General features: G+C 53.4%; 1 protein-coding gene across 1 annotated transcript in view; it reads right to left on the bottom strand.

The window, feature by feature from the left end:
* ROR1 (receptor tyrosine kinase like orphan receptor 1) overlaps window positions 1–15,876 on the bottom strand; it is a 79,724-nt gene extending 63,848 nt beyond the window's left edge. The window contains exon 1 of the mRNA XM_061564111.1: window positions 15,390–15,876. Within this exon, the coding sequence (XP_061420095.1) occupies window positions 15,390–15,498 (109 nt within the window). The 5' untranslated portion in view covers window positions 15,499–15,876. The remainder of the gene's footprint in view (window positions 1–15,389) is intronic.
* Window positions 15,877–21,400: the final 5,524 nt, after the last annotated feature.

Genomic DNA, 21,400 nt, shown 5'->3' with positions numbered 1-21,400 from the left:
CCGTGACTGTAGCTGATGTTTCTACCGCTGCTTCCACTGCCGTTTCTGCTGCCGCTGCTTTTGCTACGAAAGGAATGGAAAGCGTTCCGTCTGCACGCGCCCCTTTCATCTGTGGAATCGTGCGAAGTGGATGGGCTGTGGGGGTGGCCCCTCTTGTTTAATTTTCTTCGTGCGAGTTTTTTTTTCTTCCCCCAAACGCTTTAAAAACCGTACAATGTTGAAATATCGCTCCCCAGCGAGAGCTTAACACGAACACAATTTAACGTTGTTATGACGGACTCCAGCCCAATTCTCATTTTTTCCCCTCTCTTCCCTTAAAATAACGTTCCTTTAAACACCAATCGCTCGTCGCAGGGACAGTAACGTTCTGCGAACCAATGGCAAATCTGACCGAGGTTACGCCGGCTGCTTACGCGAGGCTCTCCACCCACAATCCACCCCCCGCCCCCCTTCAACACCCCCCAGGGATTTAGCCATTCGCCAATTAATCCCTTCGGCTGACGCGAGTATTAATTGGTTCTCGCGCGACGACGGATGGGGTGAAGCTAGCGGAGGAGGGCGCGTGTGCGTGTGTGTGTGCACCCGGCCTGGCACGGAACAGCTGTCGGCAGAGAGGCGGAGCATGGGGGAGTTGCGGTGAGGCTTCCTACCATGCCACAAAGCCAGATCCGTCCCCCCCATCGTTAACTGGGTCTCACGAAATCAGCGGTGAAGATGTCCGTCAACGGAAGGGTGCGCGCGTTTTATGCAGTGGATGGGAATCGTCATGAGCCGACGACTACGACCGCCACCAGAAGAGCGGAGCGTGACGGGACGAAATCAACGAGTGCGATTGGAGACGCAGAGCGAGAGCACTTAGTAACGCCGCGAGACACTGCAGGCTACCCGAGGAAGACCCCCAAAGCGTGGCAACCGGCTTTACCTCTCGTGCCAGTTGCATTACTTGGCTGCCACTGCCCCCGTCAGTGCATTTTTTTTTTTTTCTCCCCAAAATGTATTTTATCGAACAAACTATTCGGGTACACACAGAGAACATCCGTCAGTTCAGCTTTTGTTATTTTATTTTACCGGCCCACCATCGCTCCTTCCGGGCAGCGACGTGTCCTGCCCAAGCCCGCTTCGCTCGCTCCTGCGAACAGTTTTGGATGTCATCACTAAACCGCGTTCGTTCACCACCCTGACGCACGCGGCTGCTCCTCTTCGCCGCCTCTCGGTGCGATTTGCCGGCGTCGCCGAGTGGCCAAGGAGTGGGGGGGAGGGAGGCTGCGATCGCAGAGCGAGATAACCGAGCGCAGCATGCGGCGTGTCCGCGCGCTCCGATCTCGAACTCTCCAGGGGTCCAACTCTTATCGGAGATCTTTTCTCCGCAGGAGAAGTGGGGCTGTGCGCACGCGAGCTCACACGCACAGTTTACAGAGACGCGATACAAAGGGAGGCCCTGCTTGTGAACGTAGTTCAGCGCTCGCGAAGAAAGCCGCTCATCGGAGCGTGCTCCAGAAGGTCACGCTCACTTTCTTTTTTTACGACAGTCGGTAAAGCCTCGCAGCCGAGTTCCTCTCACTCGTTACCTCCGGATGAGCACCGTTTGGCTACGTACGGCGCGAAAGAAGTTCAACGTACATGCCTATGTCAGCCAGGTTCAATCCACTGCTGAATTAAGGCCTTCCTCCCCCAAAAGCATGACAGAGCCTAGCAGCTCATTGGGCCCTCCCTATCGAATTTAATACAATCCATCCGCAAAGAAATACAATCTAGCAATCCAAGCCGCTACCATCTCTCACGACTTGTGATGTAATGAGCCATCCCCGGCACCTGCAACATTCGCCGATTTCATCGCTCCCATCGCCTCGCTGGGAGCGTCCTTCTTGGAGGAGTTCCATTCCTTGGTCGCTCTCATTCCCCGTTGCAAACTTCCTAAGCGGAGCCGGTTGTTGGCCCGCGCACAGCAGCTACGCATTGAAGGGCGATTTATTGTACGAAAGGTTCAATATCACCCTCGATTCCTGTTTGCCATGGCCAGCAATCAAACTCGGTTTAATGATGCGGAGCAGCAACCACTGTGCCACCAGTCCCCCCCCCCCCCCCCCCCAGCTGTTCCAAACTGCAGCTTATTTATTCGGGAACATAAAACGTTCGCCTGAAAAAAAAACCAACCCCAAAACGCACTCTGCACGCGTAAAACACAAGCACTTTCTGCGAAAATAATTATAAATAGCCAGCAGGAAACAGCCGCGGCGTGGGTTCTGCGTGATAATACAGCGCCGGGGCGCGCACGCAGCGAGCCTGCGAACAATCACACGCGCGCGTGCACGCACTCGGCACGCACTCGGACGGTGCCCTCGGCTCCGCGCTGTCCCCGGTGTCACCGGTTGTTTAGCGTTTCCCCCCCCCCTCCCTTCCCAACGTGCACCACAGAAGTCTGAACAGGGCTCTATGAGAGACAGCGAGCTTTCATTCATTGGGGCAGCGCGATCCACGTGGCAAATTTCTCCGCGGACGCGTCGGACGATCGCTCCGCTTCAACGCACGCGTTCGCCTGTCCTCCTACACTGGAGTGCGGGAGACACGGTGGGGGGGGGGGGGGGGGGACAGAGTCACGGGCGTGTATAGTTGCCAAGGGTTCTTGGGAGGTTCAACCAGGACACGTGGTGGAGTTGGCAGGCCCAACCGTTTGAGAGAGACGCCCACTTTTTCTTAGCCACGCCCATCCGTTCACTATCCCCGCCCACCGCCCAGGTAGCCCCGCCCTGTGTCCGTCTGATAAGTCGAGCAAAACCTTCATGGGGACAACGGGACAAAGTCTCTGAAACCAAAAGGACATCCCAGGACATCTTGTAGGTTCACATGGGTTTCAACCCTGTCAGGGTTAGATACATCTGGACTGATGAGGAGAGTTGGACTGGGCATTCCCATCTGCCACCTGCCCTCAACACCGACCGTAGGGGAGGTCTCACCACACAGACCGGCACGGCACCACCCGTCCTGCAACCCAGATGTCCGTTGGCTCGATTCAATTTCCCGGCACGGCAGGTATTATCGACGGTGCAGGTTTATTAAATCCACCCTTCCTCTGTCCACCCAGCACAGTCGTTTGGCAGATTGTACGCGGTGGGGTAAAGTGTGGGTGCTCACACTATTTTCTAGACATCTGGACAAACGTGGGAGTGTACGCGACCTACCAGAAAGGGCCACGAACATCGCGATTGCAAGGCAACGCCTTTCCTTTTTAAATCCTTTATATTAAGTTCGCGTGCTTGCTTGCTTAGGACCGTGCAAATCTTTCGCTCGTTTTTTAACCCACTTCCCGTGATCCAATCGAGCTGACATTTTCCACACAGACTCGTTGTGTGTGACAATTAATTTTCGTGAATTTTTTTTCCCAAAATTTTACACTGTTTAGGGAAAACTAATTAAATATTTAATTACCAATTGCTTAATACTGGCAGACAATCATCTGACCCATAGATTGCAGCCATCTCAAGCCAGAGGACGAGATAACTCTAGCCGCCACGCATATAAAGGATTTAGAGTGAAAAACTTTGTTTTTACGGGTTTACTTGTTTTGCTCCTCCGTGCCAGCTGCGTTGAGCCGCAGCGGTAGCAGAGGCGGTGGTTGGTGGTGGTGTTTGTAGCGACCTCGTGTCACCTGGAGGCAGAGGGCCGCTTCTGCGTCTATCCGTGATGTTCACCAGAGGTCCAGCAGACAGGAAGTCAATGCAACCCACTTCCTGCGTAATTACTGCGGGGAAACGGAATTCCGGGAATACTAGACCTTGCTTTTCAACTCATATTTTTTTCATCTTCACGTGAGTGAATACTCCTTTGCTTGATATACAATTGGAACCAGGCCCACCTTAAAAAAACCATGACGATGTCTTTTCTGTTGTCTCCACCCCCCCCCATATTGTATCTCGATTGCACTCTTGGCATCGTGTCTTGAGACAAATCCATTCAGATCTCTCAGAACAATCCCCCCCCACCCCCAACATCTCTATGCTAGAGAAGAGTCCTAAGAAGCAGCTATCTCAGAACTGCTTCCGAGATCCCTTAAAGTGACATTTAAGCACACGAGGGAGGCCAGTAACTCCTTCACGCCCGCCATGCTGTCACGTGACAGTCACCCCAATATATTTAAATTCTCAACCAAATTAAGTACAAAAATTAATGATGCTGTGTGCTATGTACATTGCAAATGGGCCGAGCCCATCAGCTCACCGCGTTCAAGAACCTATTGAAAAACATTTGACTCAGGGCAGCCACCCAGATTTGAACTCCGAGATATTTCGGTTGGGGACAGATCGGCATTCCGACCTCTGCGCCACCCGGCCACCTCCTCACACAGATGTGGCATCTGAATGCTTGGGTGAAGAGGGCCTCCTTTCAAAAAAAAAAAAACCTGTTTCCATCTCGTGGACCCTGAGGTGGGTCGAGGCGGAGCCCTACCCCTCCCCCTTGCCCTCCGCGCACGGGAGGTCCCGCCGGAGGAGCCACTCATTCTCGTGTGGAGTCCGCGATAACCGCCCCACGTCTCTTTCGCTCGCACGCACGCGCGCGCATCCTGGCAAACGTTTTCCCAATTTGCGCCGGGCAGAGCTGCTAAAAAAAAATAAACACAATAGGGCGAGGTGTTTCACCAAGTCCCCCAACAGCCATCGCGACCACGCCGGGGCCCGCAACGGCATTTCGCGGGAAGGGGCAACATTTGCCGTGCGGCTCATCGCCGCTTCCAGCAGCGGCTCGGAGGAGCGAGGGTGGGGCGACCAGGCGGGCCGGGCGGGGAGGCTGACGAGTCTGGTACCGCGTGCCGGTGCTGGCAGCGCCAGTATTGGAAACACATGCAACATGCTCGGCGCATGAAAGATGACTAACAAGACATTTTGCAGGAAAGCCGTGACGGGGCAAAACATCGGCAGACCGTGCCATTTCAGCGTCCCGCACACACAAAGCCGCCGCCGCCGCCGCACGGGGCCCCCGCTGGAAGATGCTAACGTTTAGCAATAACAGCCATAAATTCTGACAACTTGAGTAAACACACTTCCACTTAGGTAATGAATCACACGCGCATCAAGGCTGCGGTGCAACGTTGTGGGAGGGGGTGGTGCGGCGGGAGGGGTGTGGGGGGTGTGGGGGCTGATGCGAGGAACCAATTGGCAAGCAGAACTTGTGGGGGAGAAAAAAGTCGCCCAAAAATAAATTTGCAAAACCAAAAAAAAACACGACGCAATCTTAATTAGGCTCTTAAGTTCAGCAGGAAATGTGACTTTGCGAGCTCCGACGTGAAAGACGCCAGGGACCCATCCCACCGGCGCTCCGTGGGATTAGGAACGCTCTCCGAGCCGTCGCGGGGAGTGCCGTGGACAGTGCCGTGGACAGTCCCGTCGGCGAGAGAGGGCCCAAGCAGCCACCCCCTCCAAATAGGGAGATATTGCCCAGCAAGCAAGCGGGACAAGCGAACGGGACAGCGACTGGCGGCAGCGGCGGGCAGCAGCTCGTGGGGTGAAGCTGCAGCCCTGTAAAACATCGTTTGCTCATGCCACTGCTGGTGGAAGGGTATATTTTGGCCTACTCTTCCACGCCGATCATACGTCTTCGAAGAGGTTTAGGATTTATTCTGCACTTAATTGCCCCCATCATCTCATTTCTCTCATCAAGCATTCCAATGTCCGGCTGGAAGGTGTGGGATTGCCTACATTTTACCCCACCACACGTAGCCGGACTGGCGTTACCCGCACCATCCGTGCTTGCTGGGACAGAGGCGTTCCGGCTTTTGTGGGTGGAATAAAAGAATATAACAAAAAACTTCCCATTATTATTATTTCAACTGCCGTGCCGGGGAGATGGAATCAAAGCCGGCGAACCTGTGGATTGCAAGTCCCAGCAGCGCTACCCATACACAACCGGTGTGCCAGCAGCGTTGGCAGGTCGCTCAGATTTTGATTCATTAAAAATGACCCCGAGCTCGGAATGGCGGCTCCTGGCAGCGCGGTGTCAGAATGACTGAACTCCCCGACTCCGACCGAGCAATGAAACGCTTCGGCGGTTGCCGCCGAGCCAAGCAAACCGGGATGGATGCCCACACCACGGGAAGTTTTCCTCCTCCTTGCCATAGCCCAAACAGCTGCTCGTTTCCCTCTCTCGCTCGCTTGCCTCACGTTATTTTCCTTATTTCTTCGTTGCCAATTAAAAAAGCTCTTCATTCCAGGTTGTAAAATGTGAAAGCTGCTTTTCTTTCGATTTATATTTTTTAAACGGGCACGGCGCACAGTCTGTAAATCGTGGCGCGCGCTATACCTTAATTCCAGAAAGAAAAAAAAAACAGGGTAATAGGCTCATTAGGAATAGCCTGCCAGCGGTCCCGTCCCAGGGCGTAGTTACACCACGTGCAGCGCCGAGTAAAACGTAAACACATCTGAACGCAGGAAAGGCACCGCGTGTAACTCTTTAAAAACTACACGGGCCCCTGCTGAGTGCCAGAGATTTCAGCCAAAGTTCGTTAACGAAACGTTTTATTTTTGTTCCTCCAGCAGCCAAAATAAGGCACGAGGGTGCAGAGGGACGATCCCCGGGAGGTTTGTAAACGATTGGGGCTCACGGGGCATCTCAAACGCAAAGCCCCGAGACCCGCGGCCCGTGACCCAGAAACTCGCACTCACGATCCCACAAGCCAGGCCTCATGAGCGAGTCCCAAACCCACATACCCCGCGTCCCAGACAAACAATATTCTATCTTAATTTTGGAGCTTTCGTGACTGCAGGAATTATTCTTTGGTTCTTTCGGTAAAGTCACGTATAAAGATAAAATAATAAAAGAAGAAAGCATTATTTTATTATTTAATTACTTATTTTATCTTTATACGTGACTTTACCGGAAGAACCAAAGAAAAACAACATTCTAGTCCCACGCTCGCAAACGAGTTTTGAACCATGAATACCGGACTCCTGGATCCCAATCCCCGGCTCCCTGGCCCACAACCGAGGACTGAACCCATAATCACAATGCCCAGATTCATGACCCCCCCAAATGCCGAACCAATGACACATGATAGAGTTCCAAATCCGGAGTCTCGGACTCATAGCTCGTGGACTCACAACCTAAACTCCTGGTCCCATGACCCCAAGTCCCTGAACCCATGGGGCCCTTAGTGTGTGGCTGTCAACTTCAAAAGAAACAAATTTAGACTCCTGAATCAATGACCACGACACCCTGACACCTATGCACACCACTGCATGTGTGGTGTGCATAGGTCAGAGCGGCGGTTGAGAATAATAACGGAGTGGCAGCCAAAGGACGGAACAGGCCCGGGGAGGAAATCCATCGCAGAGATGAGACTGATAAAATCGGCTCGTAACATTAAAGGATCGTGAGGGATGGGTGACGGCTTGGGGGAGAGGGGGGTGGGCTTCATATAGCAGTAGATAGATCATGACAGTGTGCCCTGATGTATATCCACAGCAGTTAAGGAGGTGGGGGGGAGGAGGGGAAAACCCCACAAAGGCAGCCACGAATAAAGCGCGTGCAGCGAGTGTGCAATCGTCCGAGGCAGGCACGGGTTGGGAGATTGACGTAATGGCCAACGCAAGCACACAATGATGGCTAACGAACGAGATAGACCTGGGCAGTTTCCACAAACACCCCCTTCTCACCACCACCTCTAACGGGAGCGGAGGCGGCTGCGATAACCACTGCATCGCCGCCAACCACCGCGGGACACGCACGCGGCGTCGGTGCGTGGGCCACAGGCAAGCGGTGTTTGTAGCGAGCCCTAGAAAGTGGTTGCAGACATTTGTCACCGATGTTGGCTGCGAGCGGGGAATTGAACTCGAGCGGTCCGGGTTCACATTGGCAGTGCCATACCAACCACCACCACGCACACAAAGACAAAGACCCCCCGTATAGCCTTGACAGACTGTTGGGGCAAGTGCTGTTAGCGAGCACCTATGAAGGCAAGCACGGCACACGAGGGGGTGGGTGGCCAACACCACGCCCGCACACGTGCGCACACACACAGACGCAGAGAGAGAGAGACAAAGACCCCCTGTAGGGACTTGACAGACTGTTGGGGCAAGTGCTGTTAGCGAGCACCTATGAATGCCGGCACGGCACACGGAGGGGGTGGGTGGACACGCACACGCGCACTCGTCTGTCCCAAGCGCCAACGAAAATAGCGCCGGGGTCTAAATTCTCTGCCGTGACCACACTTCGAGCAATGCGTTTGTAGGAAGCGGCCAAAAAAAAAATCCGTTTGATTCGAGGCGCCCTGCCGCCGCCGCTGCTGTCGGCGCGAGCGAGAGACAAAGAGACAGAGACACGGGGAGAGAGAGAGACACGGGGAGAGAGAGAGACACGGGGAGACAGAGAGACACAGGGAGACAGAGAGACACGGGGAGACAGAGAGACAGGGAGACAGAGACACACGGGGAGACAGACACACACGGGGAGACAGACACGGGTAAACGGAGACACGGGGAGAACAGAGACACGGGGAGAACAGAGACACGGGGAGAACAGAGACACGGGGAGAACAGAGACACGGGGAGAGAGAGAGACACGGGGAGAACAGAGACACGGGAGAGAGAGAGACACGGGGAGAGAGAGAGACACGGGGAGACAGAGAGACACGGGGAGACAGAGAGACACGGGGAGACAGAGACACGGGGAGAGAGAGAGACACGGGGAGAGAGAGACACGGGGAGACAGAGAGACACAGGGAGACAGAGAGACACAGGGAGACAGAGAGACACGGGGAGACAGAGAGACAGGGAGACAGAGACACACGGGGAGACAGACACACACGGGGAGACAGACACGGGTAAACGGAGACACGGGGAGAACAGAGACACGGGGAGAACAGAGACACGGGGAGAACAGAGACACGGGGAGAACAGAGACACGGGGAGAACAGAGACACGGGGAGAGAGAGAGACACGGGGAGAACAGAGACACGGGGAGAGAGAGAGACACGGGGAGAGAGAGAGACACGGGGAGACAGAGAGACACGGGGAGACAGAGAGACACGGGGAGACAGAGACACGGGGAGAGAGAGAGACACGGGGAGACAGAGACACACGGGGAGACAGACACGGGTAAACGGAGACACGGGGAGAACAGAGACACGGGGAGAACAGAGACACGGGGAGAACAGAGACACGGGGAGAACAGAGACACGGGGAGAGAGAGAGACACGGGGAGAACAGAGACACGGGGAGAACAGAGACACGGGGAGAGAGACACGGGGAGTGAGAGAGACACGGGGAGACAGACACACGGGGAGACAGAGACACACGGGGAGACAGAGACACACGGGGAGACAGAGACACACGGGGAGACAGAGACACACGGGGAGACAGAGACACACGGGGAGACAGAGACACACGGGGAGACAGAGACACACGGGGAGACAGAGACACACGGGGAGACAGAGACACACGGGGAGACAGAGACACACGGGGAGACAGACACGGGTAAACGGAGACACGGGGAGAACAGAGACACGGGGAGATAGAGACACGGGGAGACAGAGACACGGGGAGACAGAGACACACGGGGAGACAGAGACACGGGGAGACAGAGACACGGGGAGACAGAGACACGGGGGGAGACAGACACGGGGAGAGACAGACACGGGGAGAGACAGTCTTCCCGGGACGACGCCACGCCGCGGGTCTCGGCTCCTCCCGACCGGCGCGTCAAGGAACCTCGGCCAAGAGGCGAGGTCCTCTCAAGTTTGGGACGAGTTCTCGGTTGTTTATTTTTGTGTAACTTCCGACGCTTGCGATTGATTCCCTTCTCTCTCTCTCTCACGCCAATTGCCTGGCGATGCCGAATGCCGCGCGCTGGTTCGGGTGGTGCCATAGGCATAGGCACCACTAGAAAAAAACATTCAATAAACATTGGTCGATAACACGTTGGCTTTAAAATGGATAAAAAAAATTAACCCGTAAAAACAAAGTTTTTCACTATAAATCCTTTATATGCGTGGTGGCTAGAGTCCTCTCGTCCTCTGGCTTGAGATGGCTGCCACCTATGGGTCAGATGATTGCCTGCCACCATTAACCAATTGGTAATTAAATATAATTTATTTTTTCCTAAAAAGTGTAACATTTTAGAAAAAAAATTTCACAAAAATAAATTGTCACGCACAACGAGTCTGTGTGCAAAATGTCAGCTCGATTGGATCACGGGAAGTGGGTTAAAACACGACCGAAAGATTTGCACGGTCGTAAGCGCGCAAGCAAGCAAGCAAACTTAACATAAAGGATTAAAAAATAGGCGACGTTTCGGGCAATGGTCCTTAATATCAGAACCGACTAAAGGTTGTTTCAAATGTATAACTTTTATTTTTGCATAACCGGTAACCGAATAAAAAAAAGAACCCGGTAAAACCGGTTACAGATTAGCAATTTCTCGAGCAATTAACTGTGAAACGAGGGCAGCCGTGCTGTCGAGTGCAATGGTTGGCACACCGATTCGATTCCATCTGCCGGCGAGGAACGTCGAGACAACGGAGCAGAGTTTTTCTCTTTGTCTATTGTTTGTTTGTCAATTGTTTTGTTTATTGTTTTGTTTATTGTTTTGTCTGTTCATTGTTTTGTTTTGTCCGTCCATTGTTTTGTTTGTCCGTCCATTGTTTTATTTGTCCATTGTTTTGTTCGTCCATTGTTTTGTTTTGTCCGTCCATTGTTTTGTCCGTCCATTGTTTTGTCCGTCCATTGTTTAGTTTGTCCATTGTTTAGTTGTCCATTGTTTAGTTTGTCCATTGTTTTGTTTGTCCATTGTTTTGTTTGTCCATTGTTTTGTTTGTCCATTGTTTTGTTTGTCCATTGTTTTGTCTGTCCATTGTTTTTTTGTCCATTGCATCCCGAGCGGTATAAATGGTCACCAGAGTCGTTGTTTCTCTGTGTGCCTGTGTGTGTGTCGCGCTCTCTCTCTGTGTGTCTGTGTTATCTCTCTCTCTGCTTGTGTCTGTCTATGTGTCACCGTGTCTGTGTTTTGTCTCTCTCTCAAATTTAGCACTCTTTGGAAGAACGCTAATCAACCAGGTAGGGTGTTGACTTATGTTAGCCCACTCTGTGTTGTATTGCATTATATTTCTCAGTTTACTAGGTTTGTTTTCTCTTTCATTCGTACCTGATGATCATTGCTTGTGTTGCAATCGAAACGCCGTATGCTATTATTTAACCGTATTTTTCTTTACACGTGACTTTACCGACATAACCAAATAGTAATTCCTGCAGTCACGAAAGCTCCAAATCAAGTTTGGTCCCCAATAATTGAGAGTCATCCGGTAGGCACGGCGGTCGCTTGTGCTGTGGGGAGTAAAGAGGTTTGGGGGGGGGGGGGATGGTGTTGCTCCCCCCCCCACCTCTGCCACGTCGTGCGGTCGACCCAAACGCCACTCCGAGGCTCCCCTCTACCGGGAGGGCCCTTTCCGTCAGCGGTGTCGCAGCGCGAGCGATTGCGGTGCTGCGCTTCGACACGTCGGCCGAGACGTCGGCTGAGACACGGAGGAGCGACGCCACGAACCACGCCGGTGACTTCGGTCGCCGTGCGGTTTTTTTCTGCCGCTTGTGGTTTTTGGCAAACCCAATGAATGTATCTTGGTCCACGGGTGAACGGGAAGGCGAGGGTGGGGTGGTAGTGGGGGGGGGTGTGGTAGTGGGGGGGTGGTGGTGGTATTAGGGGGGGTAGTGGGGGGGGTAGTGGGGGGGGGGGGGGGGGGGGGTGGTGGTGGGGGGGTGGGTGGTGGGGGGGGGGGGTTGTGGTGGTGGGGGGTGGTAGTGGGGGGGGGGGGTGGTAGTGGGGGGGCTTCAACGAGATGGCAGGTGGAACTGTGCAACGTGAACTGGGACGACAGGGGGCAGAACACTTCGGGTGCGTGGCGGCCGTTGTTTCTGGTGTCGTGACCTCGGGCCATAACCCCCCACCAACCCCCCCACCACCCCACACCTCCCACCCCCCCAACAACACCCCCGTCTCCCAACTAATACCACCACCTCCCACCCTCCACTACACCCCCCCACTACGACCCCCCCCCCGTACCACCACCCCCCCACACTACCAACCACCCCCCACTCACTACCACCACCCCCCACACTACCACACCCACCCCCCCCCACTACCACACCCACCCCCCCCTACTCCCCCCCCCCACACTACCACCATCCCCCCCCCACTACCACCCCCCCCACTACGGACCCCCCCCCACTACCACCACCCACCCCACCTACCACCCACCCCCCACTACGACCACCCCCCCACTACCACCACCCCCCCCCACTACCCCACCACCCCCCCACACTAACACCCCCCCACTACGACCCCCCCCCCCACTACCACCACCCCCCCCACACTAACACCCCCCCCCCCACTACCACCATCCCCCCCCCCCCCTACCACCACCCCCACTACCACCATCCCCCCCCTACCACCACCCCCCACTACCACCACCCCCCCCCTACACCACCACCCCCCACTACACCACCCCCCCCCCACTACGACCCCCCCCCCACTACGACCCCCCCCACCACCACCCCCCACTACCACCACCCCCCCACTAACACCCCCCCCCACTAAACCCCCCCCACTACCACCACCCCCACTAAAACCCCCCCACTACCACCACCCCCCCCACTACTACCACCACCCCCCCCACTACCACCACCCCCCACTGCCACCACCCCACCCCCCTACTACCACCACCCCCACCGCCACCACCCCACCCCCTACTACCACCACCCCCCCCCCCCCTACTACCACCCACCCCCACCCCCCCCTAATACCACCACCCCACCCCCCTACTACCACCCCCCCCACTACCACCACCCCCCCCACCACTACTACCACCCCCCCACCATTACCACCAACCACCACTACCACCACCATCAAACCACCACCACCATCAACCCACCACCACCATCCCGCAATAATGACCCGGCGTGGTGAAGTATGGTCGCGTTCAATCGAGTGCAGCAACAACTACGAGACGACGACGATCCACAACACAGCACGTAGGGTGGACACCTTCCCCGGTCGCCACGTGAATTGATCGAGCGTAGCCATCGCCCGGCTGCAATCTGTGGAGAGCTCGGTGGCCGAGGACAACACTTTCATCACTTTGGTGACTCGAGTCGAATGTTTCCAGTTAGTAAATTACAAAAGGTTCATATTTCCAGCCAACCCCCCAAGTGTACTGTATTTATATATATATTATTTTTGTGTTCCATGCAAACACAACAGCCACTTTGTAAATCCACTGCTGGATGAATGCCCGTCGAGCCGAGGCACGGGGATTATTTGACCGTACACTTCGCCACGCTGGTCGGCCAGTGAAGGCCGTGGGTACAACAAGATGCAGGGGGCATAGAGGTACAGTACAGTAAACAAATGCATGGGAGTTGCACTGCTCTAGCTTTCCCACCCCGCAGCCCCCCCCCCCCCCCCCCCCCCACTATTTGACTAAGCGGTGGGTGGTATGGTCGTCTCCGCCATACCGAAGCACCAGGCTCCACAAGGCTCCACCAGGCTCCACAAGGCTTTACAAGGCTCCACAAGGCTCCATCAGGCTCCATCAGGCTCAAAGCCCTTGTCGAGGCTTGGCTAAAGTGGGGGACGCATCCCGTGTCGCGTTATTTAGGCGTTTCACGCGTTGAAAGTGCGTCACAAAATCAGATTTATTTTAACTGGGAGGAATCCGATCATCTATGAAGCTCTTTGTTCACAGATGGTGGCTGAGAAGGGCTCACATGACCAGGAGGGGGTGGGGGGACGAGGGTTCCCAGAACCCCCGTGGCCTCTTAAGGGGGTAAAATGCAGGGGGTGGCGCTACGGAAAAGCTTAGACTCCCCCCCAAAGCGCTCGAGACCCCGGATTCATGGAAAAAAATAAATGATGCAAAAAATCTGCTTCAATTCACAGGCTAACAAGTAAACCCGTAAAAACAAAGTTTTTCACTATAAATCCTTTATATGCGTGGCATCGGGGCGGCTAGAGTCCTCTCGTCCTCTGGCTTGAGATGGCTGCCACCTATGGGTCAGATGATTGCCTGCCACCATTAAGCAATTGGTAATTAAATATAATTTATTTTTTCCTAAAAAGTGTAAAATGCATTGTCACGCACAACAAGTCTGTGTGCAAAATGTCAGCTCGATTGGATCACGGGAAGTGGGTTAAAAAACGACCGAAAGATTTGCACGGTCCTAAGCAAGCAAGCGAACTTAATATAAAGGATTTGATAAATACGAACATCAACGTAACGCCCCAACTGCGTCTCTCTCTCGTCCTCAGTTCTCTTCGTCTCATTCTCATGACGCATCCATCTCCCCGTCGACATCTCTCATTCCACCGCATCTCGCGGTCTCATTCTGTACCATCCCTCAACTCCACTGCTCTCATACTCTTAGTTCTTTCGGTTAAAGTCACGTAGGTAAAAAAATGAAATTAAAATTAATAAAAAATAAAAACAATAAAATCACGACGTTTCCGGAGGCAACACAAGCCTCCATCTTCAAGTGAAACTGTCACAGCAAAAAAAAATCTGTATCAAGTGGAGACAGAAGTCCCAAGACTTCTCTCCACTTGATACAGATTCACTCCTCTCGTCTGTATCTCCTCCGTCACCTCGGGAGTTTCAACACCGAACGGGTTCGGTGGATTTGGGGGGGGCCCACCCGCCCCAGTCAATCCGCCATGAAGCCCCCCCCCCTGCTACCCAATTTTTTTTTTGCCACAGCATTGGCAAATGGGGGGGGGGGGGGTCCACACAATAATAGAGTCAGTGTTCAAGCAGCAGGGAGCCGGCGTTGTTGTGCGAGCATCGCGATTGAGAACAGTGAGATCCCTGTACTGCCGCGTCCAGAGACTCCAAACGTACACGCGCGCGTGCCCCGGCGTTTGTCAATTACGTTACAAACTCTTATTTTCTCGGCGATGGGAGAGGGTTGGTGGGTGGGTTGGGTTGCAAACAATAACACATATCCAAGCGAATAGCGCATTAGCAATCATAACAGCGAGGGGTTAAGACAAAGGGAACCGCAGAATGCGGAGACTTTGCGCAGCTTATCAAAGCTGGCGGGCGTTTAACATTTTTCGGAGTTGTTCGCTCTTGCAAAAAAATGTCTCTTTCTAATGCTCGACGGTTGAACATCCGATCGAAATCTTCGTCGCGCGCAAGTCCTCTTCGTCAATTCCACTGCTGGATGATGGCCTCTCTCGCACGCTTTGCGGGTCGTGGAGGCCATCCGACCATACCTCGCCACGCCGGTCACGCTATCAACAGCATCGTCAATGAACGCAATCGTCAAGGACAGAATAACAAAAAAAAACACGCAAACGTTCAGCCACGCACCACCAAACCAGACCAACAAGCGCGCGCGCGTTCACACAAAACTCACCCTGCGCTCCGACAGCTTCCCCCATCATCACCATCATCAGCAGCAGCACCTCCATCGCCACCATCATCACCATCCTCATCCGCAGCAGCAGCAACGGCGGCGGCGGCATCAGTGTTCGGGCTCGTGGGTGAGGCTATCTAGCCCGGCGCGTCGTGCCTCCCGTGTGCGTTCTGCATGGAGCTGTGGGGGTGACGCGCGCAAACTGCCTCCGACCCCAGCCGTAGCAGCGCGCTCCGACTTTTGTGTTGATCTTGCAATTAAGTTTGTCGTGGTATGAAGAGAGCTCCTTTGGTTGCTGCCCCGCCCCCCTTAAGTCACCTCCGCACCCTCCTCTCTGTCTATCTCTCTCTCTCTGGGTTCGTTATCTCCGCAGAGAGAGATGGGCGAAAGCGATGGACAATGAGAGGACTGCGTGGAGGCAAGCGCGCGCGTTGGTGCTGGGTCCGCGTGTACGGGAAGGTGATGCTCCCGTGAACCAGAGTGAATGAGCGTGTTGTTTCGGGTTTGCTTGAGTGGGGGTTGGGTCGAGTGGGGGGGTGGGGAAGAGGTGAGTGGTGGTGGTGAGGGGAGGAGATGAGAACTGGGGTGGAGTGGGTGGGAGTGGGGGTGCGTATACGATGCGTGGCGCGCCCTGTGTGGATCGTGAGCGCCCCCAAGGTAAACCTCTCCGCTTTGCGCTTCTGCTCAATGGCTCACGACGACCGCAACAAACAGCACAAGACTGCCGCTGGCTTGCTGGCTACTGCTGTGCCTGCGTGCCACGCAATTCTGGGGTGGGGAGGGGAAGAGGAGGATGATGGAGAGAGGGTGGGAGGGGGGAGAGAGAACAGTGGTGGATGAGTAAACAATTGAATGTGATTACCGCGTGCTCCGATTATAGGGCGAGCATTCTTCCCTTATTCAAAAGGCTAGGGCCGGTCGAGGCGGTTGGGGGGACGGTGCGTCTTATAATCCGGTAGGGGTGTGCTGTGCACGCGCGTGTCCGTGTGTCTGTGTGTGTGCGCGCGACCAAATTTGTATAACTTCATTTGCACCGGGGAACACGTTGTTGTGCTGCGTCTTAGTTTCCGGAGCGTTCTGATGAATCTAGAGAAGACGGCCAATCGTTACGTTCAGGCGGCAAGGGATAAAGTACACGCGTTCAACAAAGAGACAAAGATCACCCGTATAGCCTGGCACAGACTGTTGGGGCAAGTGCTGTGAGCGAGCACCTATAAAGATCGGCACGGCACACGAAGGGGTGGGTGGCCAGCACCACGCCCGGCCGCCTTTGTCTCCCCAGTGGCGATGTTTACGCACCGCACCAGGTACTCCCTTGAGGCCGAGTCGACCTAGGGGAAGCCCTGGACCGGTTCAGATAATCATCACCGGTGTTGGCCGTGAGCGGGCATCGAAACATACACACACACACACGTGCGTGTGACTTGCTGCTTAAGGGATTCTTTAGCTCGGCGACAGCGAGATGATGATGATGATGAGACTGTGGGGGGTTGACGAGTCACGCCGCCGCCGCTGCCGCCCCTCACTGCCCACCCGAGGCGTGGTGCACAAAGCCGTGGTGGCCTCTGTCGGGGTCGGGCTTGGGGGCTGGTGGTGATGATGAGATGATGGGGGGGTGTGTGTGTGTGATGGGGGGGGGGGGGTATGATGGGGGTGTGTGTGTGTGATGGGGGGGTGTATGATGGGTGTGTGTGTGTGTATGATGGGTGTGTGTGATGGGGGTGTGTGTGTGTATGATGGGGGCGTGTGTGTGTGTGTATGATGGGGGTGTGTGTGTGTATGATGGGGGTGTGTGTGTGTATGATGGGAGGGGGGTGTGTGTGTATGATGGGGTGTGTGTGTGCATGATGGGGGTGTGTGTGTGTGTGTATGATGGGGGTGTGTGTGTGTGTATGATGGGTGTGTGTGTGTGTGTATGATGGGGGTGTGTGTGTGTATGATGGAGAGGGTGTGTGTGTGTATGATGGGGTGTGTGTGTGTATGATTGGGGTGTGTATGTTGGTGTGTGTAGCAGTGAGCGCAATGCGCTACGAACCTGGTGACCCGAGTTCGATTCCCAATCATGGCCAACACCAGTGACGATTATAATCGATCTCAACCGGTTCTGGGCCTCCCCTAGGTCGACTCAGCCTAAAATGAGTACCTGATGCGGTGTGTAAGCATTGCCACTAGGAAGACAAAGGCGTTCAGGCGTGGTGCTGGCCACCCACCCCCTCGTGTGCCGTGCCGGCCTTCATAGGTGCTCGCAAACAGCACTTGCCCCAACAGTCTGTTACAGCCTAAACGGAGCATCTTCGTCTAAGTCGTTGTATAATCGCCCAAATGCAATCACTTTCTCCTGTTAATTAGCCAATTCAACGGCAATTGAACAACACACAGCACACGCGTGTCCATGCAGGCCATAAAGCAATGACAATACACACACACACTCATTGTTTTTTTATAATGCACGGGGCACTGCTTTTTATAAGGAGTGATTTGGCCAATAACAGCGGGTAATCAAGCAGCATTTGCTTCACAAGCCCGCCTGTTGATGCAACCCAGAATGTCAAGTGTATATATATATATTTTAACCAGTTGAGAACTCCAGAAATGTTACAGCTGACCCAGAGTTTGCCTGCAACCGTCAGGCTTTCCTACCTACTGAACTAACTAACTCCTCACCTAATTGCTGACATAACTGCTGACCGAGACACCAATGGACTGTTCGACTGAAAGAGATCTTCCCTCAACTGTGGAAGCAGAGAAAATCCGAATATCTGTTTTCGAATATGTAGTTATACCTGAGAAATCCGATGAGCTATGAAGCTTTTTTTCACAGATGTGGAGTCGGGGCACGGGGTGGAGCCGGTACAACAACAAACACTACAAAAACACGATGGGAGTGCAGAGTACGAGAAAGATAAACAAATCACCCGAACACATACGAATAAAACTAAACACATCCCCATCCTCCTCTTAGGTTTTTTCGGTAAAGTCACGTAGGTAAAAATAAATAATAAAAGTAATAGAAATAATAATAGAAATAAAATAATAAATCACGACGTTTCGGAGGCAACACAAGTCTCCGTCATCAAGTGGGACCGTCACAGCTAAAATTTACTGTATCAAGTGAGGCAAAATTCCAAGAGACAAGCTCTTAAATACAGAAACAACTACTTGAAACTCCGATCAAAACTATCACGTTGCCATACAGACAAAGCCACAAATGAACCTCATGGCGGGAACCCGGGGTCCCATAAGCCCCCGGCTCTCGCATAAACTGCGTTGCAACGTCATTTTATGCCCGTTGAAGGCGAACGATACGGTGATCGATTCATCTCGAAGAGCTCTACACGATGCGCTAATCGAAGTTTCAAAGTTTTCTTTCTTTCTTCTGAGAATTCGTCCTCGCTGCTGCGCTTGGACACGACACGCCAACAGAATGATCCGCGCCAGGTGGGACGCGGCGTTTATGTGCGCGGTGGGACGGAGTCACCAACAATATAAATAATGACGATTTTGACTTCCGTTTATTTGGGACCCCGGGGTCACGACATAAGGTTCAAATGATTGGCTTGACAAAATGGCACCACCGTTTGGACATGTATAGCAACACATGGGGGGGAGGGGGAATGGAGGGGGGGATATACGTAGTGCGTCTTATAATCCGACGAATCCGGGTTTCCCTTCGGGTGTTTGGGCAAGAGAGACGGGTTGGTGGTGGTGGTGGGGCCTGGTTTTGGGACGTTCTCTTCCTGCGGCCCGTGATGTCTCTCGCAATGAGACAGACGATGGACGATCCCTCGCTCTCCTGCGCCCGGAACTCCGCACAGATGGCGACTTGCTCACGATCTCGCTAATTAGGGCGCGGCGTTAATTGGCTGCAGATGCGCCCCCCCTTACCGCCATCACACCCCCCCCCCCCGGTTCAGCCCCACGCGCTCCTCTGCGTAAGCACAGGCGTCGATTGAGAAAATACAAAAAAAACACGCGAATTTCCGCACGGCGAGTCGAGCTCTCGAGTGGATTGTTTGAAAAATGTTTTTTATAATGATGATGATAATGATTGCTGCCACTTTGTCAAAATCCATCGATGGATGAAGACCCCCCCCTCCCCACGCAGTGTCGGTCACGCGCCCGCTGTATGACCATACTTCACCACGGTGGTTGGTGCGGATTTGTGAAGGTGGGGTGGGGGGGCTTCTCACGACTGGTTCAGATATATCACTCGCCACTGGCGCTAGCCGTAGCGATGCGCTCACCCAGTGCACGACTCACGACGTTCTCAGGCGCCTCGAGCTCCTTAAGAAGAGCCGAGGTAACGTCACGCCTCAACCTCGCAAGCGATCGCGTCTTCCCATTTCCCTCCCGAAAAATTCGTAAATCCAAGAAACATCTTCTTGGTTCTTTCGGTAAAGTCACGTAGAAGGGAAATAATAAAATAATTCTCACGACGTTTCGGCCACAACGCAAGAGCGCCTTGACAAAACAATTTGCATATCAAGAGGAATTTATATGCAAATTATTTTGTCAAGGCGCTCTTCCCCTTCCAATCCAGCTTAAATATACGCTCCAAGCGTGGTGGTGTTTCATTCAGACGCTGTCTCCCCGACAGACCTGGTCTTCACCTGAGGACGGCTGCTTGCGTTGTGGCCGAAACGTCGTGAGAATTATTTAATTATGTTTTATTTTTATTATTTTATTATCTCCCTTCTACGTGACCTTACCGAAAGAACCAAGAAGATGAATCCCTGCAGTCACGAAAGCTTTAAATCGAAATCCAAGAAACGTTTTTGGAGACGAGTGGGCCCAGCGAGCGGTCCGCGCGCGGCGTGAACTCGGCAGCGTGCCGCTAATTGAACGTTTCACAACGTCGCCACGTGACCGAGTCCCAATTAAAAACATACGACGCCTCGGGGTCAAACTTCTGCTGTCCCCACCTCCTCCTCCTCCACCACCCCCTCCCCATCGAGGACAAAGGCACCGCCGATTACCCGCCACGACAAAGGTGGTGGTAGTTGCGAAGTAATTAAACGAATGACAATACGAGTCGATGTATGTCCATTAAGTGATATCGCCCTTTGTTAGCCCCCTCCTCCCTTGCCTCGCCAAATGTGGTTGCCGCTCCCCACCCAGCCACCCCCTTTGGCTACAGCGTCACGCATTGAGCGACGGAGTCTTTGACACTTAAAACAAAAGAATATTCCCCATTTATGACCGCGTTAATGTGCGTGTTGTTGTTACATAGCTATAGCAGCTAATGACACCATGGATACAACCGTTCCCCTTTGGACGTGAGAAGACATTCACCGTGCAGGGCTATTCTATCTTCTTGGTTCTTTCGGTAAAGTCACGTAGAAGGGAAGTAATAAAATAATAAAGATAAAACATAATAAAATAATAAAAATAAAACATAATAAAATAATTCGACGTTTCGGCCACAACGCAAGCAGCCGTCCTCAGGTGAAGAACATGTCTGTCGATAAGACAGAGTGTGAATGACACGTCCTAGGCTTGGAGCGTCTATTTAAGCCGGGAGGGAGGAGGAAGAGCGCCTTGACAAAATAATTTGCATATGAAGAGGAATTTAGCATATTTATGGGAAATGCAGAAATGCGACTAATGCTACTTGTGAAATGCGTAGGAGGTGGGCGGGGGGGTTTTCAAAGTCATATTATGCCCATGCATTATGCAGGATTAGCAGCATCAAAGGGAGGGGGTAGGGGTAGCATTAATAAAGGGAAGGAATGTTAATAGTATGTAGCTGCAGTAACAATTCTAATTTACAAGGCGCCACGGTGACGAGATGTTTACTCATTCGCCTGGTATACAGGAGGTTGTGGGTTCAATCGCAACCCTGACGCCTGCTGCTGTATATTTGGAGTTTGCATGTTTTCCCCGTGGTCACGTGGATTTTTCTCCAGGTCCGCTGGGTTTTCCCCTCCATATTTAGAAACAGGCGTTTGCAGTATTTGGCCGCAATACATTTACACGTGATAAGCCACTTCGTTGAGCTATCATTTGTGATG

Source organism: Lethenteron reissneri, chromosome 4 (assembly GCF_015708825.2).
Source record: "Lethenteron reissneri isolate LAM-NWPU_2019-01 chromosome 4, ASM1570882v1, whole genome shotgun sequence".
NCBI lineage: Eukaryota > Metazoa > Chordata > Hyperoartia > Petromyzontiformes > Petromyzontidae > Lethenteron > Lethenteron reissneri.
This window is presented reverse-complemented; position numbering and strand designations above follow the sequence as displayed.